The 26634-nt window shown below is 52.0% G+C and overlaps 1 protein-coding gene and 1 long non-coding RNA gene across 5 annotated transcripts; one reads left to right on the top strand and one right to left on the bottom strand.

The window, feature by feature from the left end:
- Positions 1-8239: 8239 nt before the first annotated feature.
- Positions 8240-25483, top strand: Gga1 (golgi associated, gamma adaptin ear containing, ARF binding protein 1). 4 transcript variants are annotated; one of them, XM_087898998.1, is made up of 17 exons: positions 8240-8376; positions 11254-11338; positions 12715-12790; positions 13747-13845; positions 14629-14752; positions 16207-16307; positions 16885-16965; positions 19200-19337; positions 19415-19496; positions 20013-20120; positions 20830-20982; positions 22224-22288; positions 22709-22881; positions 23229-23422; positions 24047-24216; positions 24428-24538; positions 24634-25483. In XM_087898998.1, exons 1-17 carry the CDS (start codon positions 8334-8336, stop codon positions 24742-24744), a joined length of 1914 nt encoding a protein of 637 aa, XP_087755124.1. In that variant the 5' UTR covers positions 8240-8333; the 3' UTR covers positions 24745-25483. The 4 variants fall into 4 exon arrangements, with proteins under 4 accessions (XP_087755124.1, XP_087755126.1, XP_087755125.1 ...); XM_087899001.1 differs by lacking the exon at positions 8240-8376 and adding an exon at positions 9706-9824; XM_087899000.1 differs by lacking the exon at positions 20830-20982.
- On the bottom strand, positions 21328-24048 carry LOC148118956 (uncharacterized). Its single transcript, XR_015735638.1, has 2 exons — positions 23820-24048; positions 21328-23036 (listed from the first exon to the last, which is right to left on the bottom strand). It is a non-coding gene; the product is annotated as an uncharacterized LOC148118956 (long non-coding RNA).
- Positions 25484-26634: the final 1151 nt, after the last annotated feature.

Here is a 26634-nt window from a genome sequence, read left to right as displayed (position 1 = left end):
GAAGGTCTCGTAGCCTACTATTAGCTGGACACAGGTAAGTGAGAACACCTCCTTCTGACTGGGGTCCTCCCCCAGAAGGTTGGGGAGTTTGTGGAGGGCCAGGTTAGTGAACAGATTCTGGGTAGAGTTGCTAGTCTCTATGACTCACCTTGGTTGGGTGTGAAGAATTCTAGTTTCTATGGCCTGCCTGGAGGGGAAAAGAAGAAGGAAAGGAGAAAGGATGGTGGGAGGCGAGTAGGCCTCCTTCCCATTCTCTTCAGATCCACATGCAATGTGTGAAGAGCTTTCTAATAGGCCCGAGCATGGCAAACATGGTGGCAGCAGGTCTACCCTCCCCACTTCCCTCTCCCTTGCTAAACCATTAGATTACATTCCTAAAGCTAACTGCCAAGGTCTATTCTCTTATTTGGCCACCTCCTTACGCCTTACTCATTCCTGAGGCTGATCCCCAAGGCCCGGCAATCAAAATTCATCACTTGGCTACACTAACATGTCCAATCAGGACATACCAAACTCACCCTAACAGATCTCCTCCTTTTCTCCCGCAGAGACACTTGCTGCTGTCTTCGCCTGACCCAGAGGCAGCATCCCTGCTTGTCTCTTTCCAGGTAAATAAAATCTCCTCTGTGCTGAGAATCTGGTGTCTGGATGCCTTCGGTGCCGACATCACAACCCTTCAGCATGGGCAGGTGCCACAATTTGAGACACTATCCAGCTGTAATGGCCTGTCCTGTTCCTTTAAGAGACAAGCCCCACCCACTCCCTCTCCTTCAAGGGCAAAAGTGGTCCTTCCAGGAGCTCAAGAGCTCAATATTCAAGAGTACTGCCTGCTCTTCTCTTCCAGAGAGTCTGGATTCATGTCTCCCCATCCTAATAGAGGTTCACAACCATCTATAACTCCAATTCAGGGAATCCGACCTTTCTCTCCTGGATTCTTTCCTCGGGCACTAGGCATGTGATGCACAGACAAAACATGTGATGTGCAGACAAAACACACACATTTAAAAACCGGTCCTCCAAGGTTGAGGCTACGATCATGTACCACAGTGGCCAACCTCAAACTATTCTTTTTCAGTTGTAGCTGAAATGCGCTTGTTTGGGTTTTTTGTTTGTTGTAGTTTTTGGTTTGGTTTGAGATGGTCTGGAACTGACTATGAAGAACAGTCTGACCTTCAACTCACAGATATCTGTCTGTCTCTGAAATTTGATTTTTTTTTTGTTTGATTTGTCTCTGAGACATGTTCTCACAACCCAGACCAGCCTCAAAATCAGTATGTAGCAAAGGATAACTGAATGATCCTCTTGGCTGCATGTCCCAAAGGGAGGGTGAAATGTTTCTGTTGTGTTATTGTTGGATACATTTCATTTGTCTTGTGCTAGTAGGCAAGTCCTGTACCCCCAGTCTTCTTGGAGTTTTTTGTTTTGATAATTTATGTAGTCCTTGAGGCCCTTTGCTTTAGCCTCTCTCTCTCTCTCTCTCTCTCTCTCTCTCTCTCTCTCTCTCTCTCTCTCGGTTTTTCAAGGTAGTGTTTTTCTATAGCTTTGGTGCCTATCCTGGAACTAGCTCTTGTAGATCAGGCTGAGCTCAAACTCACAGAAAACCACCTGCCTCTGTCTCCTGGATGCGACACCACCACCTGGCTGACCTAGCTTCTCTTAATTAGTAACACTGTATATTACTAGTCAGTATAGGAGGTAAGTATGGAGGTGAGCAGATTTTACTGTGTATGTGTATGGCAGCAATAGGAGGTATAGCGGAAGGCTGGACTGTATTCTGATCCCAGTGCCTACATGTAGTCATATGTCATCATACTGCAGGGACCCTGGAAACAGCTCTGTGGAAAGGAATAAGTCAGGGCACATAGGATGAATCTGACAAGGTTCTGGTAATTACATTTCAAGCTTAAATATTAGGAAAGTCAGACTACCAATGTCAAGTGGCCTATGACTAGTCAGTAGAAGCAGGGTCATCCTTGTTATGGGTTTGTCTGTGGTGCCCAGACTTCACTAACCCCAGTCCTGGTGCCGTGTGTTTTGCCTCTTTCTTCCATTATCAGATAGATGTACTGACAGTGTGGTAGTTCTTTTTGTTTGGTTGGGGTTTGTTTGTTTGTTTGTTTTTGAGGCAGGGTTTCTCTGTGGAGACCTGGCCGTCCTGATACTCAAGAGTGCTGGGATTAAAGGTGCCACCACCTCTAGGGTATGGTAGTTCTTAAATCCAAATCTGGCCAGATGAGAATGTTAATCCACATTTTAGGGACTGGCAAGGCTGCTCAGCAGATGAAGGCACATTCAGCTAAGCCCAACCACCTGAGTTCATGCTGTGGAACTCACTTGGTAAGAAGAGAGAACTAACTCCTCCAAGTTTCCCTGTGACCTCCATGCCCACAAGATAAATTAAACTGTAATAAAAGTTTCTAACAAAAAAAGAGAGAGAAGTCACGCCCACTCCTCCCTCCCACCCCCCATCCACTGAGGCAAGCAGATCTTCCTTCTGCTTCCAGTCTGAGTTCCTTCCTTCCCATCTTTCTTCCAAAGAGGGCCTCTCTCCCTTCTCCTCATTTCTCCCCTTCTCCCGCCTCTCTCTGTTCTTCTCCCTTCTCCCTTTTTCCCCTTCCCCTCCATAATCCACTAAATAAATACCCACTTTCTCTGCATGGCATGCCTAATTGGTCTCTGTCTCTCACCCAATACGCAGCTTCCTGCCTGGGGCCAACCACCATGGCCTCATGCCCAAGGCCCACTGCTGCCACTTGGGGACCTGGGCATTTTACCATAACATGTCCTGGTCTCTCACCTGCTACCTCCCACCTGCCTGGGAACCACAGAGGCCTCAAGTGGTGGGACTGACTGCCATTGTGGCCTGCCATGGTCTCCCACCCGCTGCTTTCCTAAATCACCCACAGTGACCCACTGCCACCATTAGGGGACCCACAGCATTTTTTTTTAAATATTTATTTATGTATACAGTATTCAGCCTCTATGTATGCCTACAGGCCAGAAGAGGACATCAGATCTCATTACAGATGGTTGAGAGCCACCATGTGGTTGCTGGGAATTGAACTCAGGACCTCTGGAAGAGCAGTCTAAACTCTTAACCTCTGAGCCATCTCTCCAGCCCCGACCCACAGCATTTTACTTTTACCATAACATTTGGTGCTCATGACTCGGCCATGCTCTCTCCCTGTTCCTTTGGGCTGGCTGAGAACATGTGGAACACTGGGCTCGGGAACCAGGCTTCTTCACAACAGCTCTGCATTCTATCTGCCTAAACGCCAACCTCTATGCACACCAGCAGCTGTGGTGGTGAGTTTCCCCTTTGCAGCGCCCAACCACAGCCTTCACGGCTACAGTTGATCTCTTCGCTGACATTCATCTCTGGTTGCTTCCCATAGCTAAAAGCGTGATCGGACAACCCAGGGTTGGTCCTCCCATGCTAGTTCTGCACATGCTGTGCGCTGTGCGGTGGATTAGATTTGGGGCCCAGGTTTCCTTGGATTTTTCTTTCTCTTTTCTTTTGACTGGACCAGTCAGGCTTTAACACCCTGCCTGCAGAGAGGAGCCGTCCTTCTATAGGCCCTGTGGTGTTTGTTCACTGTTTTTGCAGGTTTTCACATTTTCAGCTATGGTATAAACCCTCAAACTATCAGCCACCTGCCTGTGAATGCTCTGCTGGTGTCCCACAGGCTCCGTTTTTCCTCAAACTATCCCTGCCACCACTACCGCTGGTCCTGCAGAAATGACAAGATTGGTCGGATCCACGAGGCAGCTGTTTTCAGTGCCAGCCTTTGCTCCCTGCTGTGGCTTGTGGTGCGGCGGCTCAGCAACTGGGCGGATCATGTCTCTAGGTCTCTCGTTATTACGTTTAAATAATAACGTAATTATTATTTAATAATACGGCTCAAAAAACATGACGTCTCCATACTACACGTAACCACCACCATCCTGACTGAGGCCATCTTTAACTGATGGCCAGGTCAGGTGGCCAAGTCCTGACATATTTACTGAGGTATACCCTGCCTGATCCCCTGGTTTACTTAAGTTTTTGTCTCTAAATTCCTTTTGCTGACTCTGTTGCATGTTTGTTTTGCACAGTGGCATGCCTTTGGTAGGGCCCACCAAGAGCATCCACTTCACCCAATTCCTGTTCACTCTGTGTGTGTGTGTTCATACATGTAACTTAAATCCACCTAAGTTTACTGTTAAATGTTATAATTGTCTGTTCATTGTATCTCATTCCAGACTACAAAGCAATAAACCTCATGTTTTAAACTGGTATGTATTTTTAAGTCTCTTAATCCAACCCTGCTTTACCTGTTAAGTTGAAAGCCAGTACAGTCAAACTCAGACCCAGCTCTCCAGGCAGATTCTATAACTTATCTTTATCTGGTAAACAGCCCTCAACTGCTCAGAGATCTGGGGAATATGCATTTAAATGTTTAATTATTTAAAAACTTTTTATAACAAAAAGAGGCAAGTTGGCTCCTAGCAGCAGCACTCTACTTCCTCCAAAGAAGACAGAAGACAAATGGGCACAGAACAGTGTCCATCCGCAATTCGTTTCAACAGCCAAGTGCTGACCACTGGGAAAAACTGCCTTTTACCTAAACTGAAGATTACCAGATAGTGGACAGAATTGCTGGAATCGACAGCCTAGCTGCTCAGGTTAAGGTAGGCTTGTCTTCCTACAAATTTCTTAGCCCACAGGATCTTCTGGAGCCTGGCAGGCCCTGTGCTAAACAACAAAAGAAAAACAACCCTCAGCGACCATGGAAGACCCTGAGGAATAGCTCTAGGTGCCAACCAAGGAAGTTCTCTGTCGTTTTTTAATCAATAACTCAAGTAAAATTTTATCCTTCTCAAAGATCTCTGATGCAGTTTGACAGCTGAGAGGTTTTGTCAGTTTTAAAAGGACAACCTCACCAAACAAATTTCAATAAGAGATTCTCCTTCACGCTGCCTTTCGTAGTCTTTTTTTTTTTGCCTTTCGTAGTCTTAAAGATACTTTTCATTACAGTCATTCTGATATAAATATGCTGCTGTTTAAAACTTATGTTTTCATAAACCCAAAAGATTCTCTTAAGTTCCAGAGAGCCGAATAGAAGGATCCACCTTAAACAGATCAGATACACCCCTCTCAATTCCCTGGTCCTAAATTTTTTTTTTTCTGTAAACTTAACTTTGTCCTCTGTTCTGCCAATACCTAAAACAGGTGTAAGAGACATCAGACAGTTCCATACCATAAACATCAGACAGGAGCAAAGAGACCAGCTACACCAGGATGTAACCAGCACCCAGCTTTCTCAGGTTCCCCCTCAAGACACCCACAAAAAAGCAGGAAGCACTCTTGAGAATCCGCCATCCCAATTCTTTTAACTTGTGGTGCCTAGCCTCCCATCTTTTTATCATAAAAAAGAGACGGAAATGTAATGGTCTGTCTTGTCTCTTTAAGAGACAAGCCCTGCCAGCCCCTCCCCCATCTGCTGAGGCAAGCAGATCTTCCTTCTGCTTCCAGTCTGAGTTCCTTCCTTTCCCTCTCTCTCCTGAAGAGGCAGCTTCTGCCTCTCTCCCTTCTCCCCACTTTTCCCCTCACCCCCCTTCTCCCTTCTCCCCTTCTCGCTTTCCCCTCTGTAATCCACTAAATAATTACCCACTTTCTCTGCATGGCGTGTCTAATAGATCTCTGCCTCTCACCCACCCCATGGCTCTCACCCGCCACGCAGCTCCCTTCCTAGGACCCACTGGCCCTCATGGCCCACGGGTCACTCGGGGAAAGGCGTCGTTTTACTTTTACCATAACACCAGCTCCTTCTGGACACCAGCAACGGCTGTAGGTCTCAGGAGACTGTGATAAGTAGTACCCTCAACTGGACAGATCTAAATCACCTGGGTGATGAGCTGCTGGGCATGCTTCGGGCGGATTATCTTGAGTTGACTGAGGTGGGAAGATCACCCACTGTGGGTGCCACCATCCCCTACTGGGATCCTGGACTGTGTGAGTGGAGAAAGGGAGTGAGTGGCAGCATGCTTTCAGTGCTCTCCCTGTTTCCCTGTTTCCCAGGTGCGGATGTGATGGGCTCAGCTGCTTCAGCCTCCTTCCTGCCAGCTTGCTTTCTCCACCAGGATGGAGGGTCACCTTGAACTGCGGACCACAGCAGAGCTTGTCTCCTTTAAATTGCTTCTGTCAGAGTATTTTAGCACAGCAATGGGCAAAGAAACTCAAACAGGAATTCACCAGATCAGTTCTCCAGGGAAGCCGCTTCCTAGACAGTTAATATTCTGAGTAGGGAGAGACACAAACCATAATCATGCAAAGAAATACATAGTGGGTGAGGTGGGGGTTGGTAAAGTGTCTGAATGTTTGGGTCAATTCCCAGCGCCATATACATCTCCAGGCTGGGCTATAAAGACTCTGAAGAAAAATAGAGACTGAGGGGCTAGAGATGTGGGCCAAATGGTGCAGTATTTGCTTAGCTTGCAAAAAGCCTTAACAACCCCCCTCCCCCAACCCCGGAGCTGGAGAGATGGTTCAGTGGTTAAGAGCAAGGCCTGCTCTTTCAAAGGTCCTGAGTTCCATTCTTGGGAACCATAGCTCACAGCCATGTGCAATGAGATCTGGTGCCCTCTTCTGGCCTGTAGGCATACATGCAGACAGAACACTGTATACATAACAAATAAATTTTAAAAACAAAACAAAAAGTCCTATCCCTTGTAGGTGTGGTGGGATTCTCTAAAAGTGGAGAAAGAAGATCACAGAAGTTCAAGGCTACATGAGACCCTGCCTCCGTCGCTTCCAAAATGTGCCTGTGACTCTAAATCAATTTGACAAACGCAGTTTGGGTTTTATTCCATCAACAATTTTAATAATAAAGGAAACCAAGAGGGCCAAGCCTATCTCGTGCTGGCTTTCGTCGAGGAACTATAAACACACATATCCCCTCTTGAGTCTTCTGGGTTGCGGCAGAGAATTAAATGTCGCAGTGAACGATGGGTTCAGGAGAAAACCTTCCGGAATGAGGTCACTGTGGTTCTGCAAGGTGAAGCTAGATCCCTCCCCTAGGACCACAGGCTCGCGGAACTGGATTCGCCGGTTCCTTGGTCTCCCTTTTAACTCTCCCTGGCGCGGGCTCGTTGGAGAAGGCACCAATGGCTACTTCTCAGTCTGGCCACCAGGGGCGACAGAGAGCATCTGACTGGTTCTTCCTGAGACCTACCCAAGGCGACCCTCAGAGGCTGAAAAAAGCTGATGAAAGAATGAAGTATCTCGCATTGTTGAAACCTGAACAAACCCAAAACAAGAGCCAGACTTCGTCACTATCCCAGTTTGGGGAAAGAGGCCCTCTGATTTTGTTACCAGTCTTCGGGCTTCCCTTGCGAGTGTCGTCTGTTCTGAGACAGGATATTCCACATTGGCCAGTGCTGGCGTTATGACGCGTGAGAATACCTTGTGGGGTATTTATCTGGCCTTTCTTTCTCTTCAGTAATGGTCACATAATACAATGAGTTTCTTCACGGTTTTGTAAGTTGATTGCAGAAGGAAGTACCCTGTGCAAGCGCTCTGACCCCTGGGTGACCGCAAGCAAACTCATTACCTGACTCCCGGGTTTGAGTAATGGATTCACGGGGTTTGGGGGGGGGGGGTACTTAGACCCTTGCTGGAAGTAGTGGCTCGCTCCTTTAATCTCAGCACTTGAGAGGCTGAGGCAGACAGAGTTCCAGGCAGGCCTGGTCTACAGAGCGAGTTCCAGGACAGCCAGGACAACACAGTGAAACCTTGTCTCAAAGGGGGAAAAAAATGCCTGGAGCATTAAGCGCTAAACAAACGTTAGCTCAACTTCATCATTTTCGCGGGGACCACTGTGGCCACTCGCCCTTTGAAGAGACATCTCCACTTTCCCACTTAAGCGGAAGTACCCCTGAGGGCTCCGGAAGTGACTTCATAGCCCCTCAGAAACATGGCCCCGGAGCGTTGTTCCGGAAGCGGTCACGGGTATCTGCGTGACGCTGACCGAGTTAGAGCGTCCCGTGGTGTTTCTATGGTGCCGTCCGCAACCCCCAGGCTCTCCGCTTCCTTTCCCGCCTGAACGCCCGGAGCTGCGAGGCCGCCGGCGGGTCCCACCCGCGAAGCAGCCAGCCACCAAGGGGAGGGGTTGGCAAGGAGCTGACGCTCTGGGCGAGCGCGCCTGCGTCTCGATGGTGCCCAGCACTCCAGCGCACCGTTCCGACTTCTCGGGGAGGACACGGCCCCTTTAACCGGCCGAGGGCGGGGCTGACGAGTTCCCGCGAGAGCGGCGGGGGGCGGGGGGCGGTGCCGAGGCGGGGGCCCGTGGCGGATGGAGCCCGCGATGGAGCCGGAGACTCTGGAGGCGCGAATCAGTGAGTGTCCGGGAGGGGCGCGGGCCGGACCGGAACCGGAACCGGGGGCGCGAGGTTGGCCCCTTTCCCGACGGGGGCGGGGTCCGCGCGCCCCCTCCTCACGCCCCGCCCCCGACCCGGGAGGGGCGGCGCCCCAGTCCGCCGCTCGGACCCTGGCAGCTGCGCAGCCTGGCTGTGAGCGGGTGCCGCCCACCCACCCGGTGACCCTGAAGGCCCTAACTGCTGCACCGAAAAGTCTCCCCCTTGAGGGGTACCCCCCCAGATAAGGGCCTGAGTCTTCATTCTGCCCGCAGCTCTTGTCAGATCTGCTCATTCCCCGGTCCTGGAAGGGGTGGACTCCTGGCCAACTGATCCAGCTCTGGCCATGCTGGGACAAACTCCGAGTGCTTGAGCTTCCAAGGGTCCCGTCTCAGACTCCATAAAGAAATCCAAGTTCTCTGTCACTGCACCCAGCCCAGTCTCTCTCTACATCCCAGATTGCTTTCCTAGCCCCTCCTGAGCTTCCTCCCGAGGCCTCTCGGCCCTTGTTTCCTGTCTCCTCAGAAACAGCTTCCTACAGCTCTGGCTTCCAAGCCCCCAGCGCCTCCCTCTGCTCTCCCTGTCCCACCCTGCTGAAGATCCTTGGCTTTGCCACCCCCATTCCTAGACTCTGCCCCTGGGAGCTGCAGGCCGCCTCTTCTGGTTCATCTAGTGACAGGTCTCTCCCATGGCCTTTCTGAATGGGACTGTCCTCAGCTGAACCTCTTGGCCTCAGGCACACACAGATCTGTGCAGGTTAATGTGGGAAGTCAGGGCCAGCACCTTTGAAGCCAGTCTTGAACAGAGTTGGACCGGAGGTTGATTCCAAACCACACCGTCTAGGGGAATGTAGAGAGTCACCCTGCCAGTGGGAGGTACGGTGCTGGAAGAAGACTTAAGAGTCACTACTGCACAGGTCTCAGGATGTCAGAGGTCAAGGGTAGCTTCTAGGGAGGACCATAGATGTTTTCACCAGCAGAAGAGTCACGCCCATTTGTGAAACACCTCTCTGTTCCTCAAGTACTCCCCTGCCACATGCCAGGGGAGATGCTTCCCCCAGGTGGAGGGGGGGGACCTGTCTCCTCCAGCTCCAAGATAATTTGCTGAATGCTGGGGAGACGCTGGCCTGGGCAGTCAGGGTTTTCTCCTCCCTGCCTCCTGACTTCAGATTGACTAACTCCACCCTCCCTGGAGCTCACGTGCCTTTGACACTTCGAAGGACTTCCTGTTTTAGCCCTTTTTCCCAGCTGTCATTGAGAGGCCAGTACTCCATATAGTTTCTCTGACTCCAGACTGGAGTCTCTTTCCAGTGTTCAGTCCTTGGTCATTGTGGGGGACTGCAAGTAAATGTGCAGTCTTCACCAAGAAAGCAGGGGATGTTCCTGGTGTCACTGGAGGCTCACTGGTGACTTCTGTTCCTCTCGAGGACTGTAAGTAGGGCTCCCACAAAGCTTGTAGGATAGATTTTACCAAGATAATGCTTCTTCTGCCCTCTGCCCACCCGTATTGCCTCTGAGCGCCTAGGAGAGAACAGCCTACCCCAGTACCTTCCATCCTTTCTGCCTGCCCTGCCATTCTTTATAGCCCCTTCTGTGATCACTAATCTGAGTAGTCAGCGCTGCTTTGTTTAGGCCAGTGAGCTTCAGGAGAGCAGGGCTTTTGTCCACCACTGTATGTTTTAAAAATAAATATGGATCAGGTGATTGGCTGCCAGGCACTCAAGTGTCTAGGTCCCCAGCTGGGCAGGTGCCACATACTGGGCCCTGGCCTCCTCCTGTCTGCAGATCTTTCACAGCCTCAGCTATTGGGCTGTAACTGCACCACCAGCATGAGCAGAAGTGTCTGGGGACAAAACATTTGTCATCCAACCTGTGTTCTACAAGTGGGACCGTGGGGGCTCAGGGATCTTCACCCAGCCAGTGTTGGGGGCTCAAGAAGGGGATTATCTGGTATTACTGACCATGCTCCTCTTTGCTATTTCTTGTTCCTGCACTCCAGCTTTCCCAGGCTCGCCCTACCTGCCACTGATTTCCCCATCCGTCCATTCATTCTCTCACACACTGAGAAGATACCTGTGTGCACAGTGGCAGGAGTGCACAGTAACATTGTAGAATGGTCCACTTGGGCCCACAGTAAAGAATAGTCAGGGACATAGCTGCTGCCATCCTGGGCAGAAGCGAAGGACTAGAGAGGATCATCAAATGAGGTGCTTCTGAGCCACTCCCCAGGGACAAGGTCTGGCAGACAGAGGCATGAGGTCCAGGGTACAGTCTTTCCCAGGTCCGTGCCCTTAGCTGGGCAGATGAGCTCTCAGCCTTGCTGGCTCCTTCCAGACTTAGCTGGATTGTTACCTCCTCTTGGCAGCTGCCCTGACCCAAGGCTGACCCAAGTCTCTTATCCTGGGTTTCTATGGTTTCTTGGCCACTCTCCTTTTCTTGAGAGCCTAGATTTTCTTGGTGCACTCCCCAGCCCTACAGTTCCTCATGGACCGGGACCCTGACCTTTTCCTTAGCCCTAAATCTCCTGAGTGCAGATTCCAGGAGAGTCAGGATGCTTTCTCGATAACAGAACAGAGATGGTAAAGTCAGCATGCTGGGCTACAACCATGGAAGGTGGTACCTGAATGTAGTCTCTGAAGATGGGGCCCTTGGGTGGAAAGGCACAGTGAGCGGCAGCTACATGTTCTTCTGCCCGTTGATTCCACTGGAATGTCGGTGCTCGGGCTTGGGGCTGTCCTGCAAGAAGTGGAGGGAAGCCTTTCCCATGTGCTCAAATCCTTCCTGACCCTTGCCAGTTGCAGGGAAGAGTGAGGGGAGACAGAAGTGCCACTGGCCTCACTAGCTCCCTCTGCTCCTGCAGATAGAGCCACAAATCCCCTGAACAAGGAGCTGAACTGGGCCAGCATCAACGGTTTCTGCGAGCAGCTCAACGAGGACTTTGAGGGGTAGGTGGCTCCACTTGGCTTACACACTCAACACAGTACATTGTGTCCCTGTCAGGCAGATCCGGAGCCTGGTCTTGGGCAGGCTAGAAACCCAGTTCCTATTCTGAATGCAGTCACAGTTAACAAGGACAGTGGCACTTTTTGCTGGAGGCTACATATGTGCCACCCTCTTGAGGAAACCTTCCTGGACCTGTTTTATAAATGAAGAAAGGCTATGCTGTTTGCTCTTGACTCTCACCAGGACACTGACAGTCGGAAGCTTGATCAAATCTAAACCTAGTATGTGATTGATGACTTATTGGGGGCCTTTAAGAGGGCAGGCTACACCGTCCCTAGCAGGTCCTTCATGTAAGAAAGAACTAGTAATGTACATGTGACTGCCCCTAGAAGTGATTCCTCGAGGGCTTGGATTGGACATGCCTAGGTTCCCTGGTGCTGGATCACAGCGACTAAGTCACAGTGCACTGTCTCTCTAGCAGCTCTTGGTTTGGGGTTCATGGGCATTGGGGCAAACAAACCCCACCTCTGATTAGTCCTGGGGAAGTCACTTACCACTCTGAGCCTCACTCTCCTCAGCTGGGGCCTGGCACTGGCAGTACTGCATATGTAGGGGTTACCAGGGTTTCCTGCCACTGAGGAAAGCAAGGAGCAGAGGTGCTTGTGAGCCACCTTGCATGGCCTCAGCACTCAGACTGCGGCTACCTGTTCTTCCCATCCCCTGTGCAGGCCAAGGGCACAGCTGCTTTTGCTTTTGGTGATGATAAATTTGAACTCGGGGTCTCACTCACCTATGCTAGGCAGGTGCTCTATCAGTAAGCAATATCTCCAGTCCCATGTCATAGCTCTTAAAACCAAAAGGAGCTAAGTTTATACCTCTTAAAGGTCCCTGCCTACACTGGTTGCCTGGCACTGACTGTCACCATCCCGGGTCCTGTTTGATCTGGAGAGAGATGGGCCTTTGTGCTTCGCAGGGTCAGTAAGAGTGTAAAACTACACCTGTTCCAGTCTGCACTCTACTCGCCACGTGCTACTGGAATGAGGCTGAGAATTTAAAATCATAGACAGACAGACAGGCAGACAGACAGGGCCATAGGGATATCCTTGAAGCAAGAATGCCCACTTTACTGTGCTCAGGGGCAGCTTATTGGGGCTCTGGCCTCGCCCCAGCTCTCGGGATCTTTCAGCAGCAGACTCATCCGAACCCACTCCCCTGCCATCAGGGTCTCTGCTCAGAGCAGAGGAAAGCAAGTTGTTTACAAGAAATTCAAGGTCTGGTGGCCCGCAGAGGACTGAAGTGCAGGCTGACATGTGACTGTGACTGTCCCTTTGAGTGAATCAGGTACCATGTCAGTCACGACTCTGTTCCTTCCATCCAGGCCTCCACTTGCCACCCGCTTGCTGGCCCACAAGATCCAGTCCCCGCAGGAGTGGGAGGCCATCCAGGCCTTGACGGTAAGAAAAGATCCTGGGGTTCCATGAGCCCAAGGGAATTGTGACCAGGTGATTCAGGATATAGGTCTGGGCCAGTCCTCAGGGTTCCCAGCAGCAGCCACTGGGCTAGCCTCCTGTCACAACTGGGCCTCTAATGGTGGTGGCAGGGATTCTCTACTTCAGCTGCCTAGTGGACCCCTCCCCAGGATAAATGTTAAATACAGTCAGGGCCCACAGCATTCATGGTTTGGGGTCTGTGTTTATAAAGTTCCTGGGTTCTCTGCAAAGGTCACCCAGGCCACACAGGATCTGCAGACCCTGGACAATACCATCCTCTTCAGTGAGAGCAAGGCTCAGGATTGAGATTTCATAGCTATACCAGGAACAAAAGAGGTGGGCCGCTGTCTGTGATTCCCTGCACAGCCCACATTCCAGCTACCTTAGAGTAAGCTTGTCTGAGGCCAGGTGAAAATTGCTCTAAGTAACTATACATGTTCCAACATGTTAGTTTTTGTTTGGGGTTTCTTCCTCAAGTATGCAAGGATCTTGTGATTTCACAGGTTTGGGAAAGGCCAGAGTAGTACTAAATTGTTTTGTAAAAGAAGAAAAATAGCCAGGCAGTGGTGGCACACACATTTAAGGCAGAGACAGGTGGATCTCTGTGAGTTCAAGGCCAGCCTGATCTACAGAGTGAGTTCCAGGACATACAGGGCTACAGAGTAAAACCCTGTTTCAGAAGAAGAAGAAAAACAGTAAAAAGGCCATGTACAAGTGATACATGGCCCAAACCACGGAGGAGCCTGTGGTCATCCTGCAGCTTGAGCAGAGCTTGTCTGTGGGAGACTTCTGACTCCGTGCTCTAGGGAGTGATGAGCAATCGCAGAGACCTCTGAGCCTCTGCACCTGTGCCCTCAAGGGTCCTTCCCTTATTCTGGGCACTGACCAGGTCAGGAACTCCCTCACTCTTCCCTTCCCAGGTTCTGGAAACATGCATGAAGAGCTGCGGCAAGCGGTTTCATGACGAGGTGGGCAAGTTCCGCTTCTTGAATGAACTCATCAAGGTCGTGTCTCCCAAGGTGCGTCCTAGCCAAGGCTTGAAGTGCTGGGTCTGATGGGGGGTGCAGAGAAAGGGTCCCTGGGGCCTTCCCTGTTAGGGGCCTGGCAGAGTCAGGACAGCCTGGCTGCTGAGGAACCACTCAGTACACAAGGAGAGCCAATCCCAGGGCATACACATGCTGTCATTGGGTGTGCCCAGCCCAGGTTTCTTAGGTGTTTGACATTTCTTTCTGTCCCCATCACCTAGATGTGGTTTCCTTGAGTCTCAGCATCTAAAGCCACAAACCTGAGTCAGTTATGTTAGCAAATGAGCCACACCTTGGCTACTGGCCTTTGGCCTGAGAAATCTTCTCATAGGTTGAGTGCATATTTGATGCCCAGCCCCCTTGCCTGTCCTCTGAACAGAGCTCTGAGTGGGCCGGGCAGCCCCATGTCTCCCAGTAGAGAACTGTGCAGTGAAAGTCTCTTGGCCTAGTTTGCTGCTGGAAATGATGTGTGGGGGCTCATAGCTGCACATGAGCCCTTCCCTCCACACCTGGAACCCCAGGCCCCTTGCTGAGGTCACAAGGTTCAGGTCCATGTGCTCTGAGCAGGATTTCCTGCTCTGGACCTTGAAGATCCACATGCCCACAATGAGGAACCTGAATCACAGACCCAGAGGTGGTTCAGCTAAGAACTGATCTCAGTTTACACCAGGCTAGTTGCAGGGCATTTGAAGGCGTTGGCAGCACCTGGGAGGCTTAGGGCTCGAGTGAGTGGGGCTGAGCGGTCTCAAACAGCTCCCCTTCTGTATGTCTCTGAAGTATTTGGGCTCCCGAACGTCAGAGAAGGTGAAGAATAAGATCTTGGAGCTACTGTACAGCTGGACAGTCAGCCTGCCTGAGGAGGTGAAGATTGCAGAAGCCTACCAGATGCTGAAGAAGCAGGGTGAGCGTATCCCCACCCCAAGGTGTCAGGGACCAGAAACATTCCATACCTGCAGCTCAGGCTCCAGCAGCCTCGGGCTCTGTCAGCAAGGTCACAGGGCTCTGTCAGCAAGGTCACAGGGCTTCCCTTAATGTCTCCAACACAACCAGCGGGGCCTCTCTGTGGCTATGCCTAAGGCCAACTTGAATGAAAAGAAAGGTGGTATGGGGTCAATCTTTCCTTCAGAGGGTGTCCTCAAAACATGGGTGCCCAGGAGCCAGGGATGTAGTTCAACTGGTAGAATGCTTGCTTAGCATATATGAAGCTCTGGGTTCCAAACACTCCAGGTGTGTGGTGCACAGCTAGTATCCCAGCACTTAGGAAGGGGGCAGGAGGACCCGAGGTTCAAACGCCACCCTGGCTAGTGAGTTAGGAAGGATTACATGATAGCCTTTCACAAAAAGTATGTGTAGGGCTGGGAGATAGTTCAGCAGTTAAGAGCACTTGCTGCTCTTCCAGAGGACCGAATTCAGTTTCCTCTACTCCTAAAGTGGCTCACAAGTACTTGTAACTCCAGCCCTAAGGGAGTTGATGCTTTTGACCTCCACAAGCACATACCCACATGGAGACACAGACATCGATCACATCATACATAATTAAAAATAAATCTTTAAAAACTAAAAAGGAACTATTATTTAAATCATATTTGTATAAATTGCAAATATATTAATATATATTGGACCCAAACCATCTCTGATGGAGTTCACTGTGCAGGCCAGAAGTAGTCCCATTGCCAGGTGGTGGTGGCACATGCCTTTAATCAGCACTCAGATGACAGATTAAGGTGAACCTCTTTGAGTTCAAGGCCAGCCTAATCTACAGAGCAAGTTACGTGGAAGGCTACAGGGCCACACAGAGAAACCTTGTCTTGGAAAAAAAAATACTCCTGTCCCGGTGAGCCAATGAAAGATTAACCTCCCTTCTGTAAGCCCCTGGAGCCACGAATGGCCATGCCCCTCCCCCAAGAACCTCTAACTGCCCTCACTGCTGGACCCTGACCCCACCCTACAGAGCAAAAAGCCCAATCTCTGACCACAAAACCCCACCAATCTTCACCCTGGAAAGCTCCACCTTTCAAAGTTCTACCCACTTCCCAAGAAACTCTATATAAGTCCTGTATCCTGTTCAGTTTGCTGCTGTTTCTCGCCTGAGCAGAGGCAGCCACCCTCCTGGTTCTTTTCCTCCTAATAAGTCTCTTGTGTAAGGTTTATTGTTCCATGTGACTTTGTGATATTCCTTGGCTCCTGGCTGCCAGGATACCTTTCCATCCAAGCTGTAATGCTTACATTGGTGCCGTTACTCAGATAGACTCCCTTGGTTTCCCCTTTGACCTAGCCACCTTATTCTCATATCCCCCTCCTACTACCCCTGGTCCTGACACCTACTGACAGCCTTCCTAACCCTGTCTTCCCCAGGCATTGTGAAGTCTGACCCCAAGCTTCCAGAGGATGCCATCTTTCCCGTTCCCCCTCCACGGCCCAAGAATGTGATCTTTGAAGATGAGGAGAAGTCCAAGGTAAGGCAGAGTGGCAGCCTGGGTGTCAAGGCTTCTGCCCTCTAGAGTAGAAGCTCGTGCCAAATGTGATCCCTGTGGAGGTGACTGTGGGAGGAAGCAGCACTTAGTGTCTGCTGAATACACTGACCCATACAAGCATCTGCATTCAGTAAGCACAGTTTGTGATCCAGGGTTGGTTGAGGAGCTGCAATGCTTTATGTCTTTCTATACCAGTTGACTAGCTTTTAGCTAAAGAAGCATTTGTTTAGAGGGGAGCTGTTGAAATAAGGATTTCAACCCTTCCCTACCCAGCCCCCAAGGCTACCACTGTGGTTTCTGGTGTGTCCGCCTGGAGGTTTCCAAAGCCACAGTGCTCTAGGGAGGGCTGTGTGCTGAGGGCATCCTTCAGTGCTCTGTGGGGAGTGCGTGCAGTATCTTGCTTATCTGAATGGACACCCATCAGATGTCAATCAGTTTTCACCATTTTACCCAGAGCTTTAGTATCTTGCCCAGGTCCCACATACAGTCACTAAAGAAACGGGTTGGGATTGTAGATTCTGGCCTGGTACTGCCCTCAGTCACTTGCTTGTCTCTGCAGATGCTGGCTCGCCTGCTGAAGAGCTCACACCCTGAGGATCTCCGGGCTGCCAACAAGCTTATTAAGGAGATGGTGCAGGAGGTGATGGCTGGCCTGGGGTACCAGGAAAGAAGGGATGGGTGTGGAGCTAGGCAACCAAGCAGGAGGAGCTGTGTATATGTGTACATATGAGGCCCCATAGTGCCCAGCAGGACAATTGCCACAGCAAAGAACCATCAGGTGCTAAGAGGCTGATGTTTAGTGGGAAGAACTGCTGCTGTGTGTGAGTTCCTGGGGGCTAATATTTGTTAGTAATGAGACCAAGAATTGGTGGCATGCACCTGTATATAGTCCTGGAACTCCAGAGGCTGAGGCAGGAGGATCGTGAGGTTGAGGCTAATCTGGGCCATGTAGCAAGACCCTGTCTCAGAAAAAAGAAAAAGAAATTTGAGAGCCAGCAAGATGGCTCAGTAGGTATAGGTATCTGCTGTCAACCTGAGCTGGATATCTGAGGATACACGTGGTGCAAAGAAAGAAGCAACTCCCACAAGTTGTCCTTACTTCCACGTGCACACTAGGGCACATGTACTCCCACATATACACATATAAGTAAGTAAATGCACACATTCGAAGAAGTACTTTGGGAACATATTGGGCCTATAGCTTAGTGGTGGAACTCTTTTCTGACTTACATGAGGTCCTGGTGTCCATTCTCAGCATATACCCCCAAACAAATTGAATCATAAAGTATTTATTAAATATATATGTAACTATATATGTATGTATATAGATGTGCATATACAGAGCAAAACACAGATGTTAATATATGATTAATATGTAAATTAATATATTTTGGAAGTGTATACTGAAACTTAATAAGGCCAGATCATCCAAAAAGATGTTGAAGACTGGGTGTGCTAGTGCACACCCTTAATCCTAGCACTTGGGGGGCAGAGGCAGGTGAATTTCTGTGAGTTCAAGGTCTATATAGTTCTAAGACAGTTGGGGCTGTGTATAGAGAGACAAGACACTCAAAACAGAAACAAAAAATTTAAAAAGTATTCAGGATGGGCAAAGTGACTGACACCTCTAGGTCCCAACACTGGAAAGGTCAAGACAAGACGGTAGCCTTAACTTGAATTCCAGGCCAGCCTGATCTACAGAGTGAAACTTTATCACAAACCAAACTAAAGATTTCAGATTAGCACTTAGTAGCACAAACAGAAGAGGCCAAATGTAACACAGCTCTCTAGGCTAAGGATTGGCAGCTGGGGAAATAAAGGCTCAAGGCCTCAAGGTAGATACCTCTGAGGCAGAGACAGCCCTTCATGTACCTAGGATTTCTACTCGCCTGCAGCCCTGTGTATCTAGATCATCGGGTGATTTTTTTTCTTTCTTTGAAAATGTAGACTTCAAGCCAGGCATAGTAGCACAGGCCTTTAATCCCAGCACTCAGGAGACAGAGGCAGGCAGATCTCTGTGAGTTTGGGGTCAGCCTGGTCTACAGAGCGAGTTCTAGGGCTGTTAAGCAGAGAAACCCTGTCTCAAAAAGCAAAAACAAAAAGGAAAATGCAGACTTCTACCTCAAGTCTCCCAGATCACTAATGATAGCAGCATAGACATTTTCCAGGTGTTTTAAAAGTGTGCTTCTCACAGAAACCGCTAGTTCACTCTTCCTCAGAGGCAACATCTAGTCATGCAAGTTGGCCAGACTAAGCCTGGGTCTCAGCTTGACTGTCAGGGGCTGTTTTTTGGTTCCCCGCAGCAGGAGAGCGTGTGTTACAGGCCTGGATGGCTTATGTTCAGGTTGTGATAAAGGAGCAGGCCATGTGAGACCACTCTGAACATACTCACCTCCTGCAGCAGAGAGATATAGATGGGTTAGAGAGAGTGAGGTGGCCTCCTACAACTGCCTTCGAAGGCTGTGTGTCCTCCACACTCGCCAGGCACCTAAAGACACAAGGAAGGACTTGTTTCTGGGTTGTGAGTGCTGACCAGGACCCTTTGCTTTCACTGTCAAGTGTGGGAACGTGGTCTTCAAGAGACAGACATAGGGACGGCAAGAATAGCCCAGGACCGTAGGCATGAGTCTGGAAACTGTTGAGGTGATCTAGGGCCACCGCTGGATTGGAGACTCTGGCAGAAGAGTCGGAAGTGGCACAATAGTGGTAGACTGCTTCTTGGACAGAGTACCTGTCCTGAGTGGCAAGCTCTTAGCAGGACTTGGCCACACAGAGCTGAAATCATGCCCATCCAGCTCTTCTCCCACACTCACGTCCCATCTCCAGGGCCAGTGGCAGGCCTGAAACAGCCTCTGACCATTTGCTGCTCCACAGGACCAGAAGCGAATGGAGAAGATCTCAAAGCGGGTGAATGCCATTGAGGAGGTCAACAACAACGTGAAGCTGTTGACCGAGATGGTGATGAGCCACAGCCAGGGTGCCGCATCCAGCAGCAGTGAGGACCTCATGAAGGTGAGCCTGCTCCAACCCCCTCCCACTCTGCTCCCGAGCCCCCTGAGTACTCTCATCCACTCACCCTGTTCCCCCAGGAATTGTACCAGCGCTGTGAGCGCATGCGGCCCACACTCTTCCGATTGGCCAGTGACACAGAAGACAATGATGAGGCCTTAGGTGAGTCCCCAGGTCACTGAGATCAGGTCCAGCCCTGTCCCTTACCTCCCACTTCAGGCCCTGCTAGACACCCGCAGTTGGAAAGAGCCACCACAAGGGGGCCCCCTTTCTCCAGCACTGACTTGAAAAGGCCACAGACAGCAGAGAACAATGTCCTGAGCAGGCATCTCATCTCCTGCCCAGGAGGAGATTTCCCAGCTGGGGTTCAACAAACAAAATGACTAGCTCAGGTCTCAGAGCACCAGTGTGGCAGCTCATCCCCCCTCGGCCTCTCAGGCCCTCTGTTACCTTGCTGTCTCACTCTCCTCCCTGCCTGACTGTGCCCTGCACATTCTGGGTACATTTCCACCTACAAGCCTCAACACCAGCTTAGCTCTCTGGACCCCATAGATGCAGTGGATTACATGGCTCTTCCCCCTCACATACCCTTTGGGGTGGATGTGGGAGGCTCCTCTCACTTCTCCAGAGGCCCCACCACTTCTTTAGCCTGACCTCTCCCCTCCATTCCTATTCCAGCTGAGATCCTGCAGGCTAACGACAATCTCACCCAGGTGATCAACCTGTACAAGCAGCTGGTCAGGGGTGAGGAGGTCAATGGCGATGCCGCAGCCAGCTCCATTCCTGGTGAGAAGAGAGGAGAAGTGCTGCGGGGGGGGGGGGGGGGGGAGGGGGAGGCAGAGTGCAGGGGGGCATGACCTTCAGTGTGACCCTGACCCCTTAAGACCGTGAAGGTCCCAAGAAGGGAGCTGAGGCATTCTGTGGCAAGCCTAAAACTGTCGGGGAAGGAAGCCCAAAGTTGCCATGGAGCAGAAGGAAGGTTTTCTTTGATATATCCGGCGCCAGCTGTGTGGAGCTGAATCATACCCTAGGCCTGATTGTAGAAAAGGAAAGAGCTTTAGACATAGACATGCAGACCATTCGGAAAATGGCAGTGTGGTGTGTGAGGGTGGGGCACAGGAGATGCTAGCGGTGAGTGGCCCTTGGAGGGTGGGAGCACCTTCCAGAGGCAGTCAAGCATGAGTGGAGCCTTCGGGTAGAGAGCAGCAGTGATCTAAGGCTGTGTGTGTCAGAGTCTCGGCTGCCTTAGTTGGTATCACTGCATTCACGCTGATGCCACATTTCTGACACATCCCTGACCTTCAGCTAAGCCGATTGCTTTCTAAACACAAGTGCCATCTGCTGAAGAAAGGGCTTGGCAGGCCATTTGAACAGGGCTGGAGTGGCCAGAAGGGCCCAGGAGGCCTGTTGTAAGGAGTAGAGAATGAAGACAGCTGTCCCCACCCATGCTGTGCTGAGTGGCCCCAGGACTTGCCCAGCTCTCCTTTCCACTCAGGGAGTACCTCAGCCCTGCTGGACCTCTCAGGCCTGGACCTCCCTCCCTCGGGCACCACATACCCAGCCACGCCCACCCACCCTGGCAACCAGAGCAGTCCAGAGCAGCCCAGTGCCTCAGTGTCCCTGCTTGATGATGAACTCATGTCTCTGGGTAAGGAAGAGGGCGGTGCAGGGGCAGCCTGTGGGCGCCAGCTCTGCTCTCCACTGGAAGGCTGGCGGAGGTCATGGTGCAATCAACGTGCCTTCGCTGTACTGGGTAAAGCCGGGGCTCGCGGAGACTAAGAACAAGGTCTGCCTGGCAGAGGAGGGTGATTTCTGGAGTGGAGCTGTCCTGGGAAGGATCAGCAGTTTCTCCAGACAGGAAGGACAGGATTTAGTAAGCTCCACTCCTAGTGAAGAACGCTAGAAGTATAAGCAGTGTACACTGTTGTCTTTAGGCCTTTTGTTTGGTTGGTTGTTTGGTTGGTTGGTTGGAGTTTTTTTGTTTGTTTTTGTGGGGTTTTTTTTTTTTTTTTTTGAGACACAGTTTCTGTGCGGTCCTGGCTGTCCTAGAACTCACTCTGTAGACCAGGCTGGCCTCCAACTCAGAGATCTGCCTGCCTCTGCCTCCCGAGTGCTGGGGTTAAAGGCGTGTGCCACCACACACCCTTCTCTGTGGTCTTAAAGGAATGCCACAGGGAAGACCTAACAGTTGCTGGAGACTGCTTGCTAAAAATACAGGGCAAGCATGGCTGAGGTGTTCAGGATAGACAGGGCTGATGCTGGCTTTCCTGCCAGCCAAGGGATAGTCCCCAGTGCCCTCCAGCACCAGGTAGTTGGCCTTGTTGACCTATGCCAGAGACTTCAGAGTCGACCTGATCTGTCGTGCCATTGCCCATGTGGACCCGGGCTCTCCCAGGGTAGCAATGGACACGGATTCACACAGGGTAGCAATGGACACGGGTTCACACAGGGTAGCAGTGGACACGGGCTCTCCCAGGGTAGCAGTGGACACGGGCTCTCCCAGGGTAGCAATGGACGCGGGATCTCCCAGGGTAGCAATGGACATGGGCTCTCCTAGGGTAGCACTTGCCTGTAGATGGTCTCCTGGACCTGTGAGCTCTGAGACTCTTGCTCTCCTTACTACCTCAGCTCCTGCTCCTAGCTGCTGAGGGACAGAGGTTAAAGTTCCAACTTCTGCCCATAAGCTGGCTTCTGTAAGGCCTTGCCAGGAAGAGAGGAAGCAAGTGTGGGCTGCAAGTTGGCTGTTGGGACAATGGTTTCTATTTTTGCTCTGCCACTGGTTCCCTCTGAAAGCGTGGGTTTTACTCCTGAGCCTCTAAGAAAGGGAGGGATCAGACATTGTTAGTCTTTAGCTCGCCAGTCCAACCCCCTGTCTTGCTTTTTCTGCAGGCCTAAGTGATCCCACTCCACCTTCAGGCCCCAGCTCAGATAGTGTGGGATGGAACAGCTTCCAGGTAAGAATGCTGAAGCTGGCTCAGCCTGTGACACACCCAGGGGTAGAGGGCTGGAGCCAGTAGCCTGAGGGGTGACAAACAGCCAGGTGGGTACCACGCAAGGCTCCCTGGGGCAGGGCAGTTCCACCCTAGGGAAGAGCCCAGCAGTCTCTTCTAACTTCCAGCAGAGGTCAGTCTCTGGTCCCTGACAAGACCACAGCCCAGCCTTCAAGGTTAAGCTGGGGGCTCTTCTTCCCTTAAAGGTGACTCGGGGTCACACTGTGGGGGTTCCACAGGGTGGAGCTCTAGCCAGGCCCAGTGGTCTGTTGTCCTCTCTGCTGCAGCTTTCTCATCTGTCACCTGCAGGGAGGGGAGGGCATCAGTGCCCGGGTGGTAACTGGGACACTTGAGAGGTTCTTACCCTGTCTCCTTCTCCTCCAGTCATCAGATGGCATGGAGCCCTCAGTCCCTCCTCCAGCCCAGGCCCCCAGCATGGACTGCCGACCTCCGGCACAGGCACCCCCACCAACAAGCAGCGGCCTGGACGACCTGGACCTCTTGGGGAAAACCCTCCTGCAACAGGCACTGCCCCCAGAGGCCCAGCAAGTGCGGTGGTGAGGGCTGCTATTGTCAGGGCTCTCCCTCTCCCCACAAACCAGCAGGGAATCATCCATCACCCTAGTTCCTGGGATCCCAGCATGTTGGATCACCCACAGTGACGAGGGTTTCATGCCACAGAGTTGATGAGTTGTGCCTGCCAACATGCCCCCTAGAGAAAGATAAAAGGGGGGGGGGGTCAGTCAACATGAGAGGCTGCTGAGGCAAAGATGCTCTCGCTGCAGGTGAGGATGCCCAGGGCTAAAGACACTGACCTGCAGCCACAGAGCTTGGTAGCTCAGACCTCCAGGGCCCCTACCAAGAGCACCAGAAAGTCACTCACTAATGTACTGTTCCCATTAAGGGAGAAGCAGCAGCCAGCCCCCCGGCTCACCCTCCGTGACCTGCAGAGTAAGAGCAACTGCAGCTCGCCCAGTCTAGGAACCGCCAGCCTTCTCCACAACACATCCCCGGAGCCCCCTGGGCCTCTACCACAGCCAGCACCCACCGAGCTCTCTTTAGCCAACATCACTGTGCCCCTGGAGTCCATCAAACCCAGTGAGTGGGGATAGGTGGGTGGGAGGGCCGAGCCAGGCCAGCTCTTGTCCCCAGGGCTTGCCGCTGCTGACTCCGTGCAACCCTGTACTAGGTCTCCCCTTCCTAGAGTGATGCAAGGCTGCTTTCTAATCTCTGGGTCACAGAAGAGGGGACTCCTTAGAGTTGAACCATGACCCTTCCTTCCTAGAGAAGGCAGGGGCCAGAACTAGAAGGTTCCTATAAGATTATAAAATTGAACCTCAAAGAAACATTCAGACCTAAGCCCCCAGGCATTTCTCACCCAGGAGCAGGTGGTAGCACTGGCTGACACTTGACCTGAGTTGACAACTAGCCAGGCCTGCCTTGACAGTCTCAGAAGCTGTGACCAAGAGTATCACACCTTCCCTAACCTCCTTACCAGTAGAACTGTTCCGCAGCCCAAAGAGTGTCTGACCCAGACTTTGACAGGAGCTCTTGACCCCAGCCTGGGAGGAAACCTTGCTGTGATTTGACTTGGCTCCAGAGTGGGCATCTTGCCTCCATTGTCTTATCCCAGTGCGCCTTCAGCCCCAGTGGAGGCCAAACCCTGGGTGAGGGGCAGATAGGCTCCACCCATTCATCATCCTCCAACCTTTCTCCCAACAGGCAGCATCTTGCCAGTGACCGTTTATGACCAGCATGGCTTCCGCGTCCTCTTTCACTTTGCTCGGGACCCCTTGCCAGGGCGCTCTGATGTGCTGGTGGTGGTGGTCTCCATGCTGAGCACCGCTCCCCAGCCCATCCGCAACATTGTTTTCCAGTCAGCTGTCCCTAAGGTGACAGGGCAGACCAGGCAGGCCTTCCTCCCTCAAGGCAGAGTGACCTGAGACTTGGTGAACAGCCAGCTGGCTGGGCATGGTGGGGGACAGGATCTCCCTCATTGGGGAGCTGGGGGAAGGGCGGTGGGAAGAGATCCCTGAGACCCTGGGAGGGGAGCTGGTTCCTCAGCAGTGGCGGCCTGACCAGCTGTACACTTCCTGCCCCCAGATCATGAAGGTGAGGCTGCAGCCACCTTCCGGCACAGAGCTGCCAGCATTTAACCCCATCGTCCACCCCTCAGCCATCACCCAGGTCCTGCTCCTTGCTAATCCCCAGAAGGTGAGGGCCCAGCTATGACAGGGCAGTGCCCCAGGGTGGTACTGACCTCTTTTTTTCCTGTTCTAACCCCTGTGCTTCTGCCATTTGTGCCCCAGGAGAAGGTTCGCCTTCGCTACAAGCTCATCTTCACCATGGGCGACCAGACCTACAATGAGATGGGCGATGTGGATCAGTTCCCCCCACCAGAAACCTGGGGGAACCTCTAGGACAGGGGGCCTGGAGAGAGGAGAGGCAGCAGGACCCATTCCTGTTCAGCCTGGTGCTTCTCTCCTTCCTGTGGCCCCCAATGACTCTTCCTTCTCCCTAGGCCTCTTCTTCTGCTGAGCCCAACCCGACAGGAGGCTGGGCCTGGGCTTGCCATAGCTGCTGGGACCCCCATCACCAGTGGGAGCCTGAGACAGGGAGGGCCTCTGTGCCCTGGAAGGACTCTCGGGAGTGAGGGAAGAAGCATGGCCGTTAGGCCCAGCCCTGACCCCAGCCTGAGGTGGGGTCTTCCCCACCTGTCTTTTATGCCTTATAGAAAGGCCCAGCCATAACTTGGAGGCCATGCTGGAGCTGGGACCAGCCCAGGCCTCCTCTGTGGGAACCCAGTGACTGGGGGTGTTGCCCGTGCCCTAGCTGTTTGCACTCGGTGTGTGGTTTGGCTCTTTGCTTTTCTTTTGGAACGGCCCTGTGGTCACAGAGCTGAAGGCGCTCCACTCAGCTCCTCCTCTGGAGGCCTCCTTTTGCTCTCAGGCCTCCTATGGGGCAATGGCAACTTAAAAGCAAAGCCAGAGGACATGTCCCCCTGGAGGGCCATGGAGCTCCCAGAGTTCCATGCTTCATTTATCAGTGCTGGGGTCTCCTGTGAGCACCTCGCATCTGCCCACCCATCTGTGGTCAAAAGTAGGGTCAGTGTGGGTGACAGTGGGAGTATTTATGAAAATAAAATGACCTTTTCCTGGAGTAGCCGTTCTTGTCACCCCTGTGAGACTGAGGGAGGCAGAGAAGGTCCAGGAGTTGGGGGCCTAAGGACTGCCCTATAGTCTTGTCCCCATCTCCCACCTGTCCTAGCCCCTCAGGTCTGCGCCAGAAGAGGCCCTGCTGGGGGCCTGTGGTTGCTGAGTCTCTCAGGAAGCATTGGTCTGTGGTGACCCAGAGCCGTCCCGGCTGGAAATGAGGAGACCACTAGGAGGTTCAGCTGGTGCAGAAGTTGCAGGGAAGCCCTGGCTGCTCACTTCCTCCTGCTGCAGATTCTCTTGCTAGGCTCTTGCAGCCCCAGGTGCTGCTCTGGGAAGCAGGGCCCCTACAACAGATGCACTCTGCCTACCCCAGGAGCCCCGCGCTACACCCACTCCCAGCTATCCTCACCTCTCCTGGCATGATAAAGGGCTGTACCCATGCAGGTTGCTGAAGCCACATGGCTAGGAGAATCTGCCAGTGGGGTGCAGTGAGGAGCTGACGTAGAGCCCCAGAACTACATGAAGAGAGCCCCTGCACAGTGCAGGTGGCCCACTCTCCTGTGAGCAGCTGATTGTTGCAGACACCAGGAAGTCCCACATCTGAGAAAACACTTTCGCTTTGTCTCATCTGCCAGTTCCTAATCTGAAGTTGGCTACTAAAACCCTTTCTGTAGATCCTATGAAGACCTTCTGCACATGACACAGCTCCCTGAGTCCCATGGGAGGAACTCCTGGCAGCCCCACGCTGCACATATCCAGTGAAGGCATCTCGGGGCAGACCGTAGAGCAAAATGACAGGAGGCAACAACCCCTCTGAGCCTCTTCCAACCAGACTCCACTGTGTGACTCAGCTGATGGCCTGTCCTAGCACCTGTCCTTTCTGCAAAGGGCCTCAGAGTCGTGTCCATTATAATCTTGTTTGATGACCTCTGGATGGGTGAGGGTTGGCATGAGGTCATAGGACCATGAATTGGTGTGCTGGTTCCAAAGCCACTCACTGGCTTGTTCTCCCTTTCTAGGTTCCTTGTGTAAACGGGTCACAAGGTAGATGCCAAAAAAGCCAATAAGGCCCCTTTGAGGGAATCTATAGGCCCAAGAGCCCAGGCTGTCGTAAGGGTATCCCTTCAATTTCCTGGCCCCACGCTACCTCTGGCC

Source organism: Myodes glareolus, chromosome 19 (genome assembly GCF_982192425.1).
Source record: "Myodes glareolus chromosome 19, mMyoGla1.1, whole genome shotgun sequence".
In the NCBI taxonomy this organism is placed as follows: domain Eukaryota; kingdom Metazoa; phylum Chordata; class Mammalia; order Rodentia; family Cricetidae; genus Myodes; species Myodes glareolus.
The sequence above is the reverse complement of the archived record's forward strand: the minus strand, read 5'-3'. Positions and strand labels throughout refer to the sequence as shown.